Source organism: Paroedura picta, chromosome 16 (genome assembly GCF_049243985.1).
Source record: "Paroedura picta isolate Pp20150507F chromosome 16, Ppicta_v3.0, whole genome shotgun sequence".
In the NCBI taxonomy this organism is placed as follows: Eukaryota; Metazoa; Chordata; class Lepidosauria; order Squamata; family Gekkonidae; genus Paroedura; species Paroedura picta.
In genome coordinates, this window is record NC_135384.1 from 16972017 (window position 1) to 16993487 (window position 21471).

The following is a 21471-nucleotide window of genomic DNA, read 5'->3' on the forward strand; positions in this document are numbered from 1 at the left end:
CCCCTCTGCATTGTCTGCTTGGATAATGCCGTCTTGTGGCATTCCTCAAACGTGGTTTTGGCTCCTGCTCTCCTCTCTTCCTCGGGAGGAAACCTTGCCCCACCAGAATGGCCAGTTCAGACGCCATTTAAAAAGAATATTTCTATATGTTAAAAGAACACAGGTACCTAGCAGCACTAAAGAGTTGGCAACCAGCATGGCAAAAACCTGTTTCCTACTTAGAATTGGGAATTCCTGGGAATTGTAGTCCATGGACATCTGGAGGGCCGCAGTTTGACTACCCCTGTTTTAGAGTTATGATTTCTGTGGCTTTGGGTATGCTGTGGGGCCCTATGTTTCCCCCCTCCCTAGTTTTTACCCTGTTTCTATGGGTCCTCTATGGGTCCTCTCCCATCTCTCTGTGCTGCCGCTGGCTAAATCGCCTTGCCTGAGGACAGGCAGAGAGGAGAGTCAGTTGGGACGAGGGCCTGTCGCCCACCCCATTGACTTCCATTATAGTCCACCTTTCTTGCTGAGGCCCAAAGCGGATTACGGGATTAGAAACCGAGGCAGCAAGGGCCCGGATGTTGCCTGCTTTAACCTTGAGGAAACTGGATTCCAAAATTGCGGGACCATGAAATAAAAACAGGCTGATGCAGCCAATAAACAGTAGGTACCCCCATCATTACAATTACAGTCCCTTTTTTTTAAGCCTCTCAGACAATTTCATTTTACTAAAAATCTCGTACTGTCCCCCTCTCAATAAAAATGCCCTCCTGAAAAACAACAGCAGAGGAGGTCTCTAGTGACCTGGGGCTGGATTCAGCCCACCCTATCACCACCCGTTCCCAGGGAGCTGCTGCAGAGGCCTGCTTAACCCCCTGTTCCCCAGCATTGGAGACTCTAGCACAGTTCTTGTAGATCTGCACCCCTGTGGCTAAGGCCCAGATTTAGGGCTGCCAGCTCTAGGTTGGGGCCGGGAGGGAACTCTGCAAGGATCCAGTGCCAAAGCATTCACCCTCCGAAGCAGCCTTTATTGACATTTTTAGCACTGAGAACCCCCTGAAACATTCCTCAGGCTTCAAGAAACCCCAGAAGTGGTGCAATTGTGCAGAATACGGTTGGGAAGCAGAGCTGTGTACACACCCGCCCAGGGCCCCTCCCCTTCCCACCCCCTCCAGACCCATCACTGGCCATTTTGGGGGTGGGGGGAGAAGCAGGTTGATATGACCATATATGGCTATATCGACCAATAAATGTTTAACAAATTTAAAATATATGTATAAATTAACCTCTACCCTAGCACGGGTGGCCAAACTGCGGCTCTCCAGATGTCCATGGACTACAATTCCCATGAGCCCCCTTCCAGGGCCATCAAGAAACCCCAGGGTTTTACAAAACCCTGGTTGAGGAAGCCTGCTCCAAAGTATCTGTTTATCCAAGATGATTCCCAGTTGCCACAGGTGAGTAGCAACATGGCTGTTTACGATCATCATGACTTATAAAATTAAAATCCCTTCTTGCACACTGGCCCCTTACAAAGTGCTGAGGCTGGGAGGGAGTCTTATGATGACACATGCCACCACCACCACCACCACCACCACCAGGACAATGCATTGCTGCCCATTCCATCCTCTGTGTTCTCACCGTCAATTTTGCCGAGCTCTTTCTGGTTGTGGACAGCGATTTCATTCAGGGAAGCCAGGGATTCACGCGCTTCGGCCAGGCCCCCCTTCAGTGCAGCCAGGCCTTGGGAGAACTGGGAGACCTTCACGTCCATGTGATAGAACTGCACATTGAGGCGATGCACAGCTGCGTCCAGGCTGTTCAGACGGGAAACTGTTTCCCAAGCAGAGGAAGAAAAAGCACGGAGAAAATGAGGCACAGGAGGAAGAAGGATGACAGCTTTCCTAGTTAGCAAAGGGATTTCCATGCAGTTCACATCAAAATGAAACCCCAGAGTTGTAGGGTGGACATAAGCTGGAACCAGCCGGGCTGCACTTCACACAGAGACATGCACACCCAGTAGTTTGTTTCAGGGAGAACAGAAGAGGAAAGGATTCTTCAACTGACTGCCACCTGCAAACTTGGTCTGAAACATAGTAAATTTTGTAAAGGTAAAGGTAAAGGTATCCCCTGTGCAAGCACCGAGTCATGTCTGACCCTTGGGGTGACGCCCTCCAGCGTTTTCATGGCAGACTCAATACGGGGTGGTTTGCCAGTGCCTTCCCCAGTTATTACCGTTTACCCCCCAGCAAGCTGGGTACTCATTTTACCGACCTCGGAAGGATGGAAGGCTGAGTCAACCTTGAGCCGGCTGCTGGGATTGAACTCCCAACCTCATGGGCAGACAGCTTCAGACAGCATATCGCTGCCTTACCACTCTGCGCCACAAGAGGCTCTAGTAAATTTTGTACCAGATGCATTTTATGACTGCCTCCACCCACCCAGCTGTCATTTTGTGATTGGTAGGCCCCAAGTTTCTTGGTAAGAATGTTTAATTAAGTAGTTCCCAGAAAGATAAAATCTGGCCTCCTTCAATGTAGGTTATCTGACAGCACTTCTCCATAGAGACCAGGACTGTCTTACTATCTGTGACCAGCTCCTTGCAAGTTCCCTGCTGCTAAGAAGGTGGTATTTGTTCCCTGCAAGAATCATGCTATTACAAACCTATCTTTTTTAGAAGAAGAAGAGGTGGTTTGTCATACTCTGCTTTGCACTACCCAAAGGAGCCCCAAAGCGGCTTGCAAACACCCCCTCCCTCCCAATAAGAGACACCCTGTGAGGTGAATGGGGCTGAGAGCAGTAAAACTTCTGTAAGAACAATACTAAGACAACTGAGACTGGCCCAAGGTCACCCAGTTGGCCGCATGTGGGGAAGGAGAAGAAGCATGTCCAGAGGTGAAGATGGTGAGGGGTTTGGAGACCAAGACCTCTGAAGAAAGGTTGGGGGAGCTTTGTCTGTTTAGCCTGGAGAGGAGACGACTGAGAGGGGATCTGATAACCATCTTCAAGTATTTAAAAGGCTGCCATATGGAAGATGGAGCAGAATTGTTCTCTCTTGCCCCAGAGGGACAGACCGGAACCAATGGGATGAAATTAATTCAAAAGAAATTCCATCTAAACATCCAGAAGAAGTTCCTGACAGTTAGAGTGGTTTCTCAGTGGAACAGACTTCCTTGGGAAGTGGTGGGTTCTCCATCTTTGGAGATTTTTAAACAGAGGCTGGACAGCCATCTGACGGAGAGGCTAATTCTGTGAAGGTTCAAGGGGGTGGCAGGTTACAGTGGGTGAGCGATAGGGTTGTGCGTGTCCTGCGTAGTGCAGGAGGTTGGACTAGATGACCCAGGAGGTCCCTTCCAACTCTGTTATTCTATGATTCTATTAGTAGGGAATCAAACCAGGTTCTCCAGATTAGAGCCCACCGCTCTTAACCAGGACACCATCTTATAAACCCTGAAACTCTGGTTCAGGTAAAGGTCAGAATGAACAGGCTGCACCTGATGGCTTCAGGGGTTGAATTAGTGGTGACACGGAGAATGTCCCTGCCAGTTTGGGTGCCTCTGTCTCTCTGTGTCCATTTCTCTGTCTAAGAGCAGGATAAGCCAGGGCAGTCTCAGGTTGAAAGGAGGACATGGGTCAGGCATCAGCACCCATGTATCCAATAAAATCAGGGTGGTTGTGGCTACCCATGGAGATCTGGCCCCGGACGAGCACAGAATACCTGTGGGGAAACGGGATGAAAAGGACAGTCAACTGCAGCCAGCCTTGTGGGCAGGGGAGGGGGTGCGCGTGTGTGAGAGGTGCTTGTGGGCAGCATAGGTGAGGACAGCTGCAGTTCTTTCCCCACAGTGGGACATTTTCCCCTCCCATCAGACATGAAGAGCCAAAACCGGGAAGAGCAATAGTCACAAGATTGCACTACTTTATTTCAAGTTAGTTTCAGCTATCTTGAGAACGCTGCTTGAGCACCAGGGAATGGTTTAAATGTGAAAATAAACAAATGTGGAGTAAATGCCAGTAAATGTATGGGGTTCTCTTCACGCAAACACACGGCCACTTCGTTAGGGTGCTGAAATACACCACTTAGGGGGATTCCCTCTCACGGGTGGGCCAATGGCAAGGCTAGTGCCCACGGAGCTCCCTGCATACTTTCTCAAACTCTTTTCTTCTTCTTCTTTTTGCCCCTGTTTATAGTCAGGCTGTCTTTCCTTCTTAATCTCCCCACTAACCCTTGGTTCCCACATGCAGGAGAAGGAGGTGGGCTGAGATGGCAGAACCATAAAGTGGTGGACCGGAGAGCAGCACTCCGAGCTGCGTGTTGTGGAATCCAACACACAATATTCCAGACCTTTACGCTCTGTAGGTGCTAACCTATTGGTCATACCCGGCCCCAGGGAAGCACACCTGGCCTCAACCAGGGCCTTTTCGGTCCTGGCCCCTACCTGGTGGAAGGAGCTCCCGGAAGAGCTACAGGCCCTGCAGGAGCTTCTGGCATTTTGAAGGACCTGTAAGACGGAGCTCTAAGGCCAGCGTGCTAAGGTAGATCTGATCCCCCACTCTGTCAGAAGCTTACAACGCTTCCCTGTGTCCGCTCCCCAGGGGGGGTAATAGGGATTTTTATAACTTTTTCGTCGCTTTATGTCTTGAACTGTGGCTAATGGGGTTTTTAGCTTTTAGCTTTAAGGGTGTTTTATTGGGGGATTTTATGTATGTATTGTATATTATATTGTATTGTGACCACTATGAGCTTCCGGGGAGTGGCGGGATATAAATCGAATTAATAATAAATCTTGCATCTGCTGTGACTTCACAAGGTGGCCCAAAACAACCCACCATGGCCTCCCATCCACAAGGTGGGGAATTGAGCTACCTTGCAAAGAAGAAGGAGGAGGAGGAGGAGGAGGAGGAGGAGGAGGAGGAGGAGGAGGAGGAGGAGAAGGAGAAGGAGAAGAAGAAGAAGAAGAAGAAGAAGAAGAAGAAGAAGAAGAAGAAGAAGAAGAAGAAGAAGAAGAAGAAGAGTTGGTTCTTATATGCCGCTTTTCTCTACCCGAAGGAGAATCAAAGCAGCTTATAGTCGCCTTCCCATTCCTCTCCCCACAACAGACACCCTGTGGGGTCGGTGAGGCTGAGAGAGCGCTGATATCTCTGCCTGGTCAGAATAGTTTTATCAGTGCCGTGGCAAGCCCAAGGTCACCCAGCTGGCTGCATGTGGGGGAGTGCAGAAGCCAGCGGTTCTCAGTCACTCTGATGTCGTGACTCAAACTGCAGTATTGCCTGTTTTTCCCTGTTCAGTGTTTGGGGTAAAAAGGTAAAGGTAAAGGTATCCCTGTGCAAGCACCGAGTCATGTCTGACCCTTGGGGTGATGCCCTCTAGCATTTTCACGGCAGACTCAATACGGGGTGGTTTGCCAGTGCCTTCCCCAGTCATTACCGTTTACCCCCCAGCAAGATGGGTACTCATTTTACTGACCTCGGAAGGATGGAAGGCTGAGTCAACCTTGAACCCCTAGCCTCATGGGCAGAGCTTTCAGGCTGCATGTCTGCTGCCTTACCACTCTGCGCCGCAAGAGGCTCATTGGTGTTTGGGGTAGGACTTGTTAAATAAAGAACTGTTTTCGAAGAACTTGGAGTCTGTTTCTTGCCCAACCCACAGACTTATTATTGGCAACAAGGATGGGATTGCTGTCCTGGACAGCCTGCCCTGGGAAGTGGTGGCTCATCCAAAGCCACCAGTGAACCTACCTCCACTGCGCCTGGTGCCCTGCCTGCCAGAATTGCTGCTGGAGCGCTCCACACCAGAACCTCCACCAATCACAACAGCCCTGACAACCATGCCAAAATGTGAAGCGTTTGATAGCAACCACACCGAGGACTGGGCACCCTATATTGCCAGTTTAGAGTGTTTTTTCAAGGCCAGTGACATTACTGATGCCTCCAAGAAGCCCAGTATAGGGTTGTGCATGGCGGTGTCCAAATCGGGCATTCCAGGCCGACGCAGCCAGCGCCACGCCGCACCGACGCTCAGACCCCCCCCCCTATGGCAGGGCATTGGCTGCGTCAGCCTGGAACACCCGATTCGGACACCGCTGCGCACAACCCTGGCACAGTAACCTCCTCAGCATTTGTGTTAAAGCAACCTTTGCCCTCGCAAGGGATCTGCCCGCCCCAGTCAAGCCTCGGGAAGCCGATCACAATACCATCATAAGAAAGCTGCAGAATCAACCAGCTGAGATCACACAACGCAATGCTTTCTACCGATGGAACCAGCAGGCTCTGACTTGGTAGCTGCTTTGTGCCTAGCTGCCCAGCATTGTGAATTTGACAGCGTGGAGGTCATGATTCAGGACTGGGTGGTCTGTGGCTTGAACACACACAGTGCCAGCTGTTCGCAAAACACAAGCTGACATTTAAACATGCCCTTGATGAGGCCCTCGCCACCAAAGCTGCAGCAACCAACACCAAGGCTGTCTGCCAAGCGAGAGTCACCACCGCTACATGGCCCAAGCCAGCACTTGTCCACACAGAGGACATCAAGAACTAGGCGAGAGCATCCGAGGAGGAGAAAGAAGAATTCAGACCAACCGTATCTTTCCACTGCACCATGATTAAGCAGCCTGCTAGTTTGTGCACCAGTTGTGGTGAGCCACATCCACGGAAGACTTGCTGTTTGCGAGATGCGCAATGTCAGCTATGTGGTAAGCTCAGCCACATCACCCACGCCTGTTGGTCCAAGATATCATTCCAGAATGAACACAGTGAAGACTTCCCACAGCCTTCTCAGGTGCAACATCATCAACAACAACAACAAAATCAATTCTAGAGCATAGAGCAGCACCACGCCTAAGCGGCCATCCTATCTCCAGCACCATGGCCAACTCCATCCACCAGTGGCCATCCCTAACAACCATCCTGTCCACCAGGACCACACAGAAAAAGATCCAGGCCACCATGAAGATCGAAGAATCGCCATGCAGCATGGAAGTTGGATCGTCCCTATCTATCATTTCCAGAGTGACCCTGGGCAAGCTCTGCATCAGCAATCTGCCTCACTTGCGGCCCTTGGGTCTGAAGTTAACTGATTTCCAGGGGAACCATGTCCTTGTTGTGGGTGTCAGAACATTTCAAGTCCAACACAATAAGCAACTGCAGATAGTGAATGTGTTGGGTCGCCGTTCCAATTTGTTTGGCCTAGAGTTGTTTGCCCGATTTGGCATCACTGTCTCTGGGTTCCACCAACTGCAACCATCTCCTTTAGACACTGTCTGTGCAGAATTTGTGGCTGCATTCAATGGCGTACTTGGGTGCTACACCAGTCCCCCAGTCCCCTTCAACCTCAACCCGACCGTCAAGCCCATATGGCTGAAGGCTCATAGAGTACCATTTGCCCTCAAATCTTTTATTGCTGCTGAACTCGACCAGCTGATCGCCCAAGGCTTACTGGAACCTGTGCCCCATGCCAAATGGGAAACAACCAGGAAGTAGGTTTGGTGATCGGGCATCAATGATGATATCGAAGACTGGGTGAAGCACTGTGTCCCCTGCCAGACAAATCACCCAGAGATGGCACAAGCTCCCTTCCAGCACTGGGAGTCAACCAGGACACGCTGGCCCCCTCTGCATTTGGACTTTGCTGGCCCCTTCCAGGGACAAACGTTCTACTAGTCGAGGACTCATTTTCCAAATGGCTCAAGGTGGTGCCAGTCTCTGCCATGACCTCCAAGGCGGTCATCAAGGCGCTACAGAACCAATTTGTGTCACATGAGCGGCCAGACAATCTTGTCTCATCCAACGGGGCTCAATTTGTGTCTGAGGAGTTCTGGGCATTCATCTCAAGCAAGCTGATCCAGCATGTCACCTCAGCTCTGTTCCATCCCTCTACAAATGGGCAAGCTGAACAAATGGTGCAAACTACAAAGGATACATGGGGACTGACACCAACACCTCGCTGAGTTCCTGTGTCATCAGCACATCACCCCCTTGTCTGCCACCAGGAGAAGCCAAGCTGAACTGCTGATGGACCATCGTCTACCCTCGGTCCTAGACTGGCTCAACCCAGACCTCACCACAACTCGTCCTCCTGGCTGGGAGACCCGGAAGACTCTGAGATCCTTCACCAGCAGGTTCACAGTCTACACCCAGCACTATGCCTGGCAATCCCACTGGATACTGGCACTGGTCATTCAAAGCACCAGGCCGGTATCATACATGGTACAGACCTCCGGGAGCAACACGCTACGTGGACCAGATGCAGGAGCGTCTTCCTGCCATCACAGAGGGGTTGCCCCAACCTGCTGGCTCTTCCCCTGAGGATCCAGACAACAATGGCCTGGATGAACCAGCACCAGATAGACCGTTTATGCACTGGGAACTTCACTGTCCCAGCTCCCGTACAGGAGAACAAATCAGGGGCAGATGAGGTGCACCGGGCCAAATGTTCCCCCATGTGGGTGCAGGAAGAGGTGGGGCAACCTGCCATGACTAAAACTCCAGCCTGCAACCTGGCATGAAACCTCCAGTGTGTAAACGGTCATAGTGAGGTCAAACCGTCAGCTGTGGTATCCTCCCCTCTGCCATCACTGCCACCACCAGTACGGACCCCACCTTCCATTCATACACTGAACTGAATTCTAATAATGAACCAATCCGGGGGCCCGGTTAAGGGCCAATCAGAGCTCTCAGCGGGCTGCCTGAAATGTATATAAGTTCCCTGTGTGCCTATTTTTTTCTGTACGGTGTTTGAAGTCGGACTTGTTAAATAAAAAGCTGTTGTTTTCAAAGAACTTGGAGTCTGTTTCTTGCCGAACCCACAGACTTATTACCATCCCTCATACAAAGTTAAATTTTAATGATTTTGTGGGTTATATTTAAAAAAGGGAATAACTGACTCTGAAAGCAAGTCTAATGTTTGAAATATGATTTTCCATGTGCATACACCCACGCTCCAGTTTTGCTGTTCCTTTTTTCCCTTCGATAACTTTCCTTCCATCATCTAAATCTATGTAGCATTCACAGGCACAGTTCACCAGCAATTTAACAGAACATCTCCCCTTATTCCTCCCTGATGCCTGCTTTATGCTGGGGGGTGGGCAGGGTGGAATCTTTGTGGCAGTAGCAAGGATGAGAGAGCATTCGCTGGCAGGGGCTCCTGGGAATTGTAGTCCATGGACATCTGGAGGGCCGCAGTTTGACTACTCCTGGTCTACAGTGTTTTGAATAGGAGGCATCCATTGCAGGACTATTGTGGCAAACAGTCCATCTCCCAAGTTAATGGAATTGTGGCATTCCTTTGGCTGTATCACAATACCATCTCAGTGTTATTTGTATAGCCCACATAAATAATTCCATTGCACCTTTAAATGTCTGAAATTGCCTTATTTGAGTCAGATCATTTGGTTCACTGAACCAAATGTTGAGTAGTATATTATGGTTTCAGGCAGAAAGACCTCTTATTAATTGGAGATTCCAGGCACGAACCCAGGATCTTAAACACCCGTGACCTTGAAATGAAACACATACCGCAGTGTGATCCTAAAGAGAGTTCTATCCTTCTTAACCAGCTAACTTCAAAGGGCTTGGCAGGTTGTTTAAGATTAGGGCTGCCAATCATTAGATTTTCCCGCTTATTTTAAAGCAGGCATGGATCGGAGTCTGTTTCACAATCAGTTACTTATGGACATTTTTGAAAGCATTAGACTTTGCCCAAAGAGACACGAGTCCAGTGATGCTTTGTGTGGCTGAGACATTCTGTAGTAAAGATGCCCACTGGAACAAGGGACACCTTGCAGCCTTAGTGTGCCTGTAGAAGAGAAATTCCTAAGCTTGTAGCTGCCAATATGAAAGCTGAAACTCCTTATAGAAAAGAGTATATCACAGAATCACAGAATCATAGAGTTGGAAGGGGCCATACAGGCCATCTAGTCCAACCCCCTGCTCAACGCAGGATCAGCCCAAAGCATCCTAAAGCAACCAAGAAAAGTGTGTATCCAACCTTTGCTTGAAGACTGCCAGTGAGGGGGAGCTCACCACCTCCTTAGGCAGCCTATTCCACTGCTGAACTACTCTGACTGTGAAAATTGTAGTTTAAACCCATTACTGCGTGTCCTCTCCTCTGCAGCCAACGGAAACAGCATCCTGCCCTCCTCCAAGTGACAACCTTTCAAATACTTAAAGAGGGCTATCATGTCCCCTCTCAACCTCCTTTTCTCCAGGCTGAACATTCCCAAGTCCCTCAACCTATCTTCATAGGGCTTGGTCCCTTGGCCCCAGATCATCTTTGTCGCTCTCCTCTGTACCCTTTCAATTTTATCTACGTCCTTCTTGAAGTGAGGCCTCCAGAACTGCACACAGTACTCCAGGTGTGGTCTGACCAGTGCCGTATACAACGGGACGATGACATCTTGTGATTTTTATGTGATGTCCCTGTTGATACAGCCCAAAATAGCATTTGCCTTTTTTACCGCTGCATCACACTGCCTGCTCATGTTTAGTTTACAATCCACAAGTACCCCAAGGTCTCGTTCACATACAGTGTTACCTAGAAGCGTATCCCCCATCCAGTAGGCATGCTTTTCTCTGAACATCAGATATTAATATATATCTCTGAACACCAGATATTAATGGGAACAAAATACAGGGGAAACAGGCTGGCTGAAAACAGGATGCTGAATGTGACCGCCTTTGGCCCGATCCAGCTGTGCAATACTTTCTGGGGTTTTGTTTATTGCAGCATTCTCTGTGATGCTTGAATTAGCAGTTCACTCTTTCGCTGCTGCCTGAAATCTGGATTAACAGTGTGACAATGTGAACTCCAGAGGTAAGGGCATTTCTTGGCAGCACAGTCAAGCACCGACCCAGTGGCAGCCCAAAGCGGAGATGGTTATAGAGATGAAGTCACTGATGGGTGGGTTATTGCCACTTCTCCGCCAAGACAAAAGAAATCAGGATTCATGCTAGGAATTGATTTGAGTTAGATGTAATTGGCTTCTGTGCCTGAGGACAAAGCAGGGAGGATTCAGAGAAGAGCAAAAGCATTATCATTTGGGAGCGCAGGAGAACGTGGAAGGCAAAGCTGGGGAAAAGTGAACATTGGGCTTCTTGGAAGGGAGGCGCGGCAGCAGAGTTCAGACGAATGCGTGGCTGATCCAGGCACACCAGGAAAAGCTCCGTGAGCCTGTAGGGCTTGCACACCATCAGCCCCAAAAGAGGAGGGAACGTGGGATTCGGATTTCCGTGGAGCTGCTCTGTGCCCAGAGCTGTGATGCTCGGGGAGGAAGCTTGCAGTGAAGGGTGACTTTGGACCGAAAACCAACCTGGCCCTTTTGCTCTACTCACACACATAGGTGAAGCCGTCTTCCTCCTCCTGCGCTGGGGGCGTCGTTGTCGGGGCCAGGACAGTGGGGTGGGGGAGCTGTTCCCCCGGCTCTTTGAGCTCTTCCTCCAAGCCCTCCTTGCCATCGGAGCCCCCCGCCTCCGTCAAGGTAACCTCTTGCAGGGACTCCTCTTCCGTCGCTTCAAGTTCCGACAGCTCCAGGACCTCCTGCAGATGCTAGGCGAGGGTGCAAAAGAGGGTTAGGGGCGGCTGCACTGCTGCAGGCATCCTGGACCACATCTGAGAGCCAAACAGAACGAGACCAAAAAGCAGGGCCGGCATCAAGGACTGGCACAGTGGGACCAGTGCCGAGGGTGCAACCTGGCAGAGAGCCCACCGCTGACCAGAGATGCTTAGGCAGTATCTGTTCCCACTGGGTCTTTCCAGAGTTCCTTCCAGTGTCGAACCTCGGACAATTTCCCTTGGAGAGACTAGGGTTGCCAGACCCCTCCTGGCCTCCAGCAGGAGATTGGGGGGGGGGTTAGGATTGCCAGATCCAGGTTCAGAAACACCTGGAGATTGGACTTCCCAGCCTCCACAGGCTGGGAAGGACAGAAACCTCAATGTGTTACAGGGCCATTGAGCCCACCCTCCAAAGGATCTGTTTTCTCAAGGGGAAATGCTCTCTCTCTCTAGTCTGGAGATGAGCTGTAATTCCAGGAAATCCCCAGATCCTCCTGGAGGCTGGCATCCCTAGGAGAGACGCCTGGAGAAAGCATGACACATTCGTGCTCTTTGTAGCTTTGCGGCAGAAAGAGGGAGGAGGGAGGAGTTGGTTTTAACTTCCTCCCGAGGGGTGGGTGGGATATGCAGCCCTGGAGTAGCCGTTCAGCAAGACAAGCCTGCCCTTGCGGCATCAGGGGAAGGGAGGCATCACAGAGGGCTGTGGAGTTGTGTGTGTGTGTGTGTGTGGGGGGGTGCTTCTATAGCTTACTGATATTTAATGTTATCATAGCATCATAGAATCATAGAGTTGGAAGGGGTCATACAGGCCATCTAGTCCAATCCCCTGCTCATAGAATCACAGAATCATAGAGTTGGAAGGGGCCATACAGGCCATCTAGTCCAACCCCCTGCTCAACGCAGGATCAGCCCAAAGCATCCTAAAGCATCCAAGAAAAGTGTGTATCCAACCTTTGCTTGAAGACTGCCAGTGAGGGGGACCTTCTTAGGCAGCCTATTCCACTGACTTTACAAAGTTTATATTTAATGTAGTTGCAGGGAACAGCCTAGGAGAAAACTGAATGTCTAATCTCTTCTTTTACCGCCTGAAGGCCTTCTCAGTGAAGCCACGGAAGGGCCGAGGGGCCCTGCTGCTGCGCTGGGCTTAGGGCATCCGTGGGCCCTGGGAGGATGCACACCTGTATGTGCAGTGAGGAGCCTTCTCAGCCGTGGGGTGCCGCAGCTCCTTTACAGGTTGCCAACCTTCAGGTGGAGCCTGGAGATCTTCCATAATCATAAATTATCTCCAGATATCAGGGATTCGTTCCCCTGGAGAAAAGGGCTGAAGCCCCAAATCTGACTTCTGGCTTCACCCCCAGGTATCCCCCAACCCTAGTCTCACCCTATTGATAGTAGCTGTTCAGGAGGGGATTGCATCCGGAAGCCTGCAGGGGCAGACTGAAAAGTTAAAGTGGCCCAGATACAAGCCTGGCAGAGTGACCCTCAGGTACAAGCCAGACCCCTCAGGTCAGAGCTGGCCAGCAACAGGAGCCCACCAGAAAAGCCCATACCAGTTCAGCTTCCGTCCTGGCCATGGGAGGGAGATGGTGTTGGTTGCCTTGGTGGATGATGTCCGGTGCCAACTGGATTAGAGCGGTTCAGCCATACTCTGTCGGCCACGTTTGATGTGGTCGACCACGAGTTGTTGGCTCACCGCCTCACCAGAGCTGGTATTCATGGGACAGCCCTCCAGTGGCTGCACTCCTTCCTCTGGAACTGGACACAGAGGGTGGCTGTGGGAGAGGAATGTGGGGTCCCTCAGGGTGTGGTTCTTTCTCTCACACTATTTAACATCTTTATGTGCCCTCTGGCACAGCTGGTCTGAAACTAAGGGCTGAGTTGCCACCAGTATGCAGATGACACCCAGCTCTATCTCCTCATGGGTGGCCACCCAGACTCCCCCCCAGTTACCTTCACCAGATTTTTGGAAGCCATTGCTGGATGGTTAGAGCAGAGTCACCTGAAACTCAAGCCCTCCAAGACGGGGGTCCTGTGGCTGGGCAGGAAGGCAACAGGACCGGAAGAGCGCTTGCTCACCTTGGCTGGGGTACAGCTTAACATCTCATCCTCGACAAGGAACTTGGGTGTGATTCCGGATGCCACTTTATTGATGGAGGCCCAAGACACAGGAGCAGCCCACACGGCATTTTTCCATCTACGTCAGGCAAGGCTACTAGTGCCCTACTTGGCTACTGTGATCCACCCAATGGTCACCTCTAGATTGGATTTCTGTAACTCCCTCTATGCAGACCTACCGTTGTCCTTGACCCGGAAAATCCAGCTGGTGCACAATGCTGCTGCTAGGGCCCTCCCAAAAACACCTTGGAGGACCCATATCCAGCCTGTGCTGAGGCAGCTGCATTGGTTGCCAGTTTGGGCCCAGATCAAGTTCAAGGTTTTGGTTTCAATCTTTAAGGCGATTTGTGGCTTCGGCTCTGCCTATCTGAGGGACCTTTTCCCCGCTTATGCTCCCCCACAGAGCACTTAGCTCTGTGGGTGTGAATCTCTTGGAGGTCCCTGGCCCTAAGCAAGCATGCCTGGCCTCAACCAGGGCCAGTGTCTTTTTGGTCCTGGCCCCAACCTGGTGGAATGAGCTCCTGGGAGAGCTGAGGGCCTGACAGAGCTGGCACAATGCCTCCAGGCCTGCAAAACAGAGCTCTTCCGAGTTTGCACATTGTGCTGGAGCACCCCCCCCCCCCCAAATCTGGTTTGTATACTGCCAGGGTACCACTGAAAAGGTGATGACCTCAGACATGTTGCACGCAGCCTGAGCATGTGTCCATTCAGATCCAATGTCCTTTCTTCCATGAAGTCTTTGATGATATCATTCTATGTGCCAGATGCTTCAAAGGTTCTTTCTTAGCTAAATGAATTTCCTGTCTACCTGATGAAAGAGCCACTAAACCCAGCAGCCTACACAGAGAGAGAGAGACACACACACACACACACACAGTTTTCTAATATCTTTGAATTTGTCCTGTTTGGATCCCCCCCTCCTTCAAAAGAGCTTAGGGCCATATAGAAGATGGACGTTGAGCCATCCACTGATGAAGGGAATATGCGGAGTCCAGTTGTCTATCAGCAGTATGGCCAGAGAGGCACGTTCCCTCTCATTCTAGCATTCTAGCTGTTCTCAGCATTTATGGGCACAATTTTGTGCAGAAAAGAGTGTCATAAAATGTTCTTACTTTGCTTTAATAGCAGCCCCGCCCCACCCCGCACACACACACACACACACAAATACAATCTTGTAAGAAAGATCAGGCAGGCTCATCCAGTAAGCTTCATCCTTGCTGAAGAGGGACTTGAACAAATCCTCCCCAGCGCTCTAGCAATTGTCCACACTACCACCATCTCTTTCTGCTTCGGAAAAGGAATTCAGATCTGGTTTTGTGTATCTGCGGTTCATATTTAATCGACCCTCGGGCCTCCAGGAAGAGTTAAAGAGACTGGCTGAAACCACCAAGGCTAGGAAGTCAAAAACACATGGTGTTTACGTTCTTTCATTTTTAAAGGCATGTTTTGATTTGAACAAGCTTTTGTCTTGCGCTCAGTTGCCAGTTGACCAGATGCCAGCGATGCTGCCTTCTCACAAACAGGGTGTGAAACAAAGCCGGCATTTCTGAATCCTATTTGGCTTTCTTTTTTCTTTTCTTTTTTAAAAAGGAACACTTTTAGAGCAGTAACAACATTTTGTGACTTGGCTTAGCACCTTCAGTTCTTGGCCAAGTCAAAGCTTAGCGCTTGTCTATGTTTTTTTTTCCTATTTATTTTCTTGTATTTGTATCCCACTTTTCTCTGCAATGGGAACCCCAGTTCCTTCCTCCTCTGCCATATGCTCACTATACCCCTGTGGGGTAGGCTAGAGACAGAGAGGAACTCAGTAACACACTATGGCACAGTGGGAAGTTAAATCTGGTTCTGTCAAATTTGCCAACCACCCCATGGGGCCATTAAGCTATCCCACTGTTAAAACTGATCTTCACCCAATAGAGATCAGTTCTCCCTGAGAAAATGGCTGACCACCCTAGATCCTAATCCAACCCTCTAACCACTACACCACACAACCCTTGCAAGCATTTTGCAGATTCTGTCTATTATTTGGTTTCTTAATAAACAGAAATTTGACTAAGCACCAGCTATTCCTAAATTGCTCTCAGATATTCCTAAATTGCTCTCAGATTCCTGATGCTATCAGATGCCTCATTTTAGCTCTGCTGTGCCATTGTGGTTATAATACACAACTCACTACAAAACTTATGATTTACAAAACTGGATTCAGCCTGCTAGCTTTCTTAGACTGGCTTCCCAGCCCATGCTTCATAAATTTTCTGAGTTTTGCTGCCCATAACACAAAAGTCTGGTGGTACCTTTATTTTGACATGAGTTTTCATGAGTCACGGCACGTTTTGTGTTCTGCTGAATGTAAAAATTAAAATATTATCAAGTTCCTACAGTCCGTGACCCATGGACTGTGCTGTACACCTGCTGTAGGCCTGCCCCACTAGGTGGCTATATATTAGGAGTGAGAGAAGTTGCAGGGTGGAGGTCTCAGACCCAGGAGCAAGGAGGTTATGGACTTTGGTAATTTGCTGCTGAAGGTTAAATCAGAAAGTGCCAGAGCAGGAGTCAGCTAGATATCAAGAAGCCCAAAATAATGACTACTGGGGAAAGGCTGCTGACGATAGGTGGTGAAGAAGAGCTGGTTTTTATATCCCACTTTTCACTACCCAAAGGACTCTCAGAACAGCCCACAAACTCCTTTCCCTTTCTCTCTCCACCCTGCGAGGTAGGTGAGGCTGAGAGAGCTCTGCAAGGATTGCGCTGTGAAATCAGCTCTAAGAGAACTGTGAGTGACCCAAAGGCCACCCAGCTGGCTGCATGTGGAGGAATGGGGAATCAAACCTGGCTTTCCAGATTAGAGACTGCTGTTCTTAACCACGTCACCAAGCTGTCCCTCTTGATAAACAGAAATGTGTTTTGGAGAACGTTAATTCATAGAGTAGTCATTAGTTGGAAGCGACTTGATGGAACTTACACACAAAACTTACTGTAACTTCAGGGGTAGTCAAACTGCAGCCCTCCAGATGTCCATGGACCACAATTCCCAGAAGCCCCTGCCAGCGAATGCTGGCAGGGGCTTCTGGTAATTGTAGTCCATGGACATCTGGAGGGCCGCAGTTTGACTACCCCTGCTTTAAGTGGTAAGGGCTGGGACATGTGATGCCTCAGTATAATGGATTTCCTTTGCTCATAATATTTATTTTTACTTTGAGCTGATTACCCTGGCCATGGAATTCTTGTTCCACGTTTTAGTTCCTGCAGAGTCAGCATTCATCAGCGCATGCAGCCAGAGTCAGTAGCTGCAATTGCACAAAGGCCCAGAAGCTCATCACGTGAACTTGATTCAGTACAGCTATCCTGATTATGGAAACTTGCTTTGTGGGTGGGTGGGTGTGCGTGCATGCGTGCGCCTGGGTGCATGCATGCATGCATCTGGAGCTGTTGCCTTTTCCCGCTCCACCTCCACAAGGGAATCCCTACTGCTGGATACAGAACATAGGAAAGGCATCTTGGTGATGCACATGAAATTAAAGGAAGCATCTCACAGCTGCCTATGCAACATGCTGCTTTTCCCGGTGCAAGCCAATTTAGAATCTACATGTATCTGAGAGTCTGCAGATTCAGTTTGTAATCACCGGTCCAGCCATGATTTCAAGCCACACTCCAAGAAGTTTGCGCGTCACTAAATGTGATTTACGCTGCAATCCTAAACACAGTGACACCCCTCCAGATCCACTGAAAGCAAGGTGCTTAGAAAATGTAACTCTGCTTAGGACTGCAGAGTCCCCTAATTTCTGTTCAGTGTTAATATTCTCACCCCTGGATGTGAGAGGCACAGAAAAACAATTTAACTAAAGTTATAGAAGAGATGTCCAAAGACAAATGGACAGGTCATTTAAAAAGTTCTTTCCTATGTCCTTTCTTGTATATAGGAACTGTTGCACTCAGCGTATATCTACCTGGAAGCACACTTGAATAATCCAAGGGGCAAAAAACCTTCTCTTGGGGCTTCCCAACTAGATACAGGATGGTTTCTTTCCCCAAAAAAGCTTAAGGCAGCTAACAACATCTATGGCATTTGCAGAAATTAATGTTTTAGTGACTGAGCTTGTCTTTCTTTTAACTGATTATTTTCAATTGAATTGGTTTTATAGTTTATACAGATTGAATTTTTAATGTTATCAGCAACCCGGAGACCATTGTCAGAGAGAGGGAGCCTAAAAATATTAGAAATAAATAGACCCCAGTATACTAAACTATCCACCGAATAGTCAAAATTGTCTGCTCATATCATAAAATATATAATGCCTCCGATACTGTAATTCAGGGGTAGCCAAACTGCGGCCCTCCAGATGTCCATGGACTACAATTCCCATGAGTCCCTGCCAGCATTTGCCAGCATTTACATGGACATCTGGAGGGCCGCAGTTTTGACTACCTCTGCTGTAATCAAATATCCTCAAAGAGCCCCAAAACAAAACCGCTGTGCACCCCTCACACAAAAAACCAACCAAGGGGACATTCCTCCCTCTGTTAGCTAAGGGCTAAAGCAGGGGTAGTCAACCTGTGGTCCTCCAGATGTCAATGGACTACAATCCCCATGAGCCCCTGCCAGCAAATGCTGGCAGGGGCTCATGGGGATTGTAGTCCATGGACATCTGGAGGACCACAGGTTGACTACCCCTGGGCATTTCATCCAAGTTGGGGCCACTACTCAGAAAGCACCAGTTTCAATCAGTGAAAGATAGTCATAATCTAGGAGGAGGAACTGCGTGAGTAATGTTGGGCCAGTAATTTATTTATTTGTTTCTCTATTTATATACAAAATGCATGTGTCCCACCTTTCTGTCCTTATGAGCCATCTAGGCAGCTAACCAATTAAAGCATACATTAATAAAATTATGAATGAAACAGCCCCCTCCCCACAAAAAAACGTGCATCATTAAAACAAGTAAATTTAGTGCTAAATTTTTTACCGACATAAAAATAAGATTAAAACATTGGTTAGGAAGAAGGGAATGAAACTGAAAAATCTTCATCTGCTGGGGGAAACCAGGAACAGAAAGGGGACAGGCAGATGCCCTGGGGCATGGGTACTGCCTTGAGATGCTTGGAGGAAGGGCAGGGTAGAAATGTGAGAGAGGGAAGATAATTCAGTTCACAGGGGACTTTTCAGGGATGCAAGCAAACAAAGACATTAATTAAAAAACAAAAAGATTCCCACACAGTTAACAAAGAAGAACTTCCCAGAGATCTTGACCCCAAAATTTAAACTCCTCTACCCAACCTCAATCCTTTCACGATTTGTGTAATTGCCCACTTTTTCTGAGAAAATCACAGTAGACTGGAATCCTATTTCCCCAAAATGAACACACTAATTATTTGGACTCTGTCTAGTTTGGGACAAGGGAAGTTTTTACAAATATTTTTAAAGCAATACATAAACTAGGCCTGAGTTGGTCTCCCTTCTTCCCCTGTTGGCTGCTGGATCGTAGGTCAAGCCAGGATTCCTGGACTGTTTTTGCTAGAAAATGGAGGTTAGTGGGGCTGTGAGCTGGGACGGCTGAGTTCTGCTGATAGGAAGCTACAACTCCTGAACTATTTTAGGAAGGAAAATAAGTTTAGCATGACAGAGCAAGGGCCCCCTGAAAGCCCCTAGATATGTTCATGTAGTGAGCAGGCAGGTCTCTGGTTATATTAGAACAGAGAAAACACCGTTGGAGCAGTCGGGATTTCCGGTTGAGTGAAGCAGTTTTAAGAGTCACCAACAGAAATCACAACCCTTTGGTTCTTCGGAGGAAGGCACTAACTGGATCTTGGGAGTTGTAGCAGAGATCTTCAAACTCCAAGGCTCTCTTGGCAGTGAAAAGAGTTTAAGTAGGAATCAGGACTTCTGATTCTTTCGTTGTTTGCCAGACTTAGTGGTGAACGACCACCAGCCAACAAGGCTAGCCTGTTATATAAAGTGACTGCATGCATTTCCTAGACATCACAGGCAAAGAAGAAAGAGACCTTTAAGAAGGAGGTGTTGAAGATTTGTTTCAGGGTTGAGGGTTCTTTTCTCAACATGATTCTCAGTGGGCGCAGAGCATGGGCACCCCTTAGCCCCGAAAGTGTTTCAAAGGATTCCGGAGCACACTTGCATGTTTTGAATGAGGCTATTCCAGACACGCCTGGAATTGTGCTGTTCTAGTCATCTGTCTGCACTTCCCTAGCAATTGTGTTGCTCCCAAATTATAAGGAAAAAAGAAGATTCTCTCACCTTGAGCATCAAAGCTTTTCTTTCCTCTTCGGAACTTAGCTCGTCCCTCTGTCCCCGAGCGGTCCTCAGAAGTACCCCCAAGAGCAGCAGCTGCAGTGTTACCCAAAGCTCCATGGTATGTCCCCTTTTCCTTCTGGTGTTGGCTCCCCAGAGTTTTCCCTATCTGCTCCAGAACACACTGCGTCTCTCCCTTAAAACTTACTGCTGTCTGCTCACTCAGGAGATGTTGGGGCAGAAATGGGGCGGGGGGGGGGGAGGAACAGGACTTCAGCCAGCCAGAAGCTGGAATGTTTAATCCAATCCAGATGTGAGCACGTGGGCCAGCCAAGGCCTCGCCCGGACTGAGCAGTGACTGCCTGTGGGGCTGTCTTCTTGCCAGTTCTAATTTGGTGTGGGTTTTTCATTCTTACTGTTTTGCCCAACTGAGTTTTTCCTTTTTAAAACACCGCTTCCATTTATTAAATAAATTAATCTAGATTGGTTTATTCAATTAAACCAGCCATCACGCAAGACAAAGGCGGCCTTTAAATTTGCAAACAGATGAGTATAGGGTCGATAGGCAGATGCTTTGACAATCACCCTGCCCTGGGAAAGGTTGTAAATGTGCTCTGTGTATGCCGGGGGTAGAAGGAGGCCTCTTCCTGCCATCCATCCATCCATCCCAAGTACCTGGGTGTAGTTGTGTGTTCCTGTCACAGAGTGCAATGCCACTGGTGTGCATTGGTGTGTGTGTCTCTGGTCTCAGAACATTGCATGTGCTTGCTCTTCCTGGTAACACATCAACCTGTCCTGTATGCTTGCCTCTGAACATGTAACTAAGGTTGTCCTCTTCTTCTTCTTCTTCTTCTTCTTCTTCTTCTTCTTCTTCTTCTTCTTCTTCTTCATTAGGTGGCTCTTGTTGTGTACAAGATTGTGTTCTGAAGTGTTAGGGATGCATGCTGAAGATGCACATCTCTGTGCATAAGAAGTGGGCAGAAGTATGTGTCTTGTTGGGTTGAAGCCGACAGTGAAGATAAACATACTCAATATGCGATTGTGCAGTCCTAAGCAGAGTTATTTCCCTCTAAATCCATTTATTTCAGTGGATTTAAGAGAACATAACTCTGCTCAGAAGACCCAGAGCAGCTTGAGAGCTAAACAGGGTTGGCCCTGCTTAGTATTTAAATGAGTGTCCACCACAGAAGTCCTGGGATGCTATGGGAAAGTAGGCATGTTAACACCCCTCTGCTCATCTTTTGCCTGGAAACCCCCATAAGCCTGTTGCAACTTGATGGCACTTAATTATTATTAGCTCTACTTGAGATTGTGCTTTTTTAAGTGTTCAGACCACTTAATATACACCATTTCAGAATGTGTATCTTACAGTCTTCCAGGATAGCAGCATGTCTCCCACCATCTCTCTCAGCAGCGTTCGCAGCCTTCTTCCACCCAAAGACGCCTTCCTCTGACTTAAGTGGCTCTTTGTTTAATTTAAGTGGCTCTTTCCCCCACAGGAAGAGCCACTTAAGTCGTAGGCAGGCTCCTAGGCCTGGAAGAAGGCTTCAAACTTGGCTGAGCAGAATGAGAAAACATG

General features: G+C 48.8%; 1 protein-coding gene across 1 annotated transcript in view; it reads right to left on the bottom strand.

The window, feature by feature from the left end:
* CLEC11A (C-type lectin domain containing 11A) overlaps window positions 1-20121 on the bottom strand; it is a 22524-nt gene extending 2403 nt beyond the window's left edge. The window contains exons 1-3 of the mRNA XM_077313682.1: window positions 19899-20121; window positions 11314-11527; window positions 1627-1818 (exon numbers count right to left, since the gene is read on the bottom strand). Coding sequence (XP_077169797.1) covers window positions 1627-1818; window positions 11314-11527; window positions 19899-20012 — 520 coding nt within the window. The 5' untranslated portion in view covers window positions 20013-20121. The remainder of the gene's footprint in view (window positions 1-1626; window positions 1819-11313; window positions 11528-19898) is intronic.
* Between the last annotated feature and the right edge of the window lie 1350 nt (window positions 20122-21471).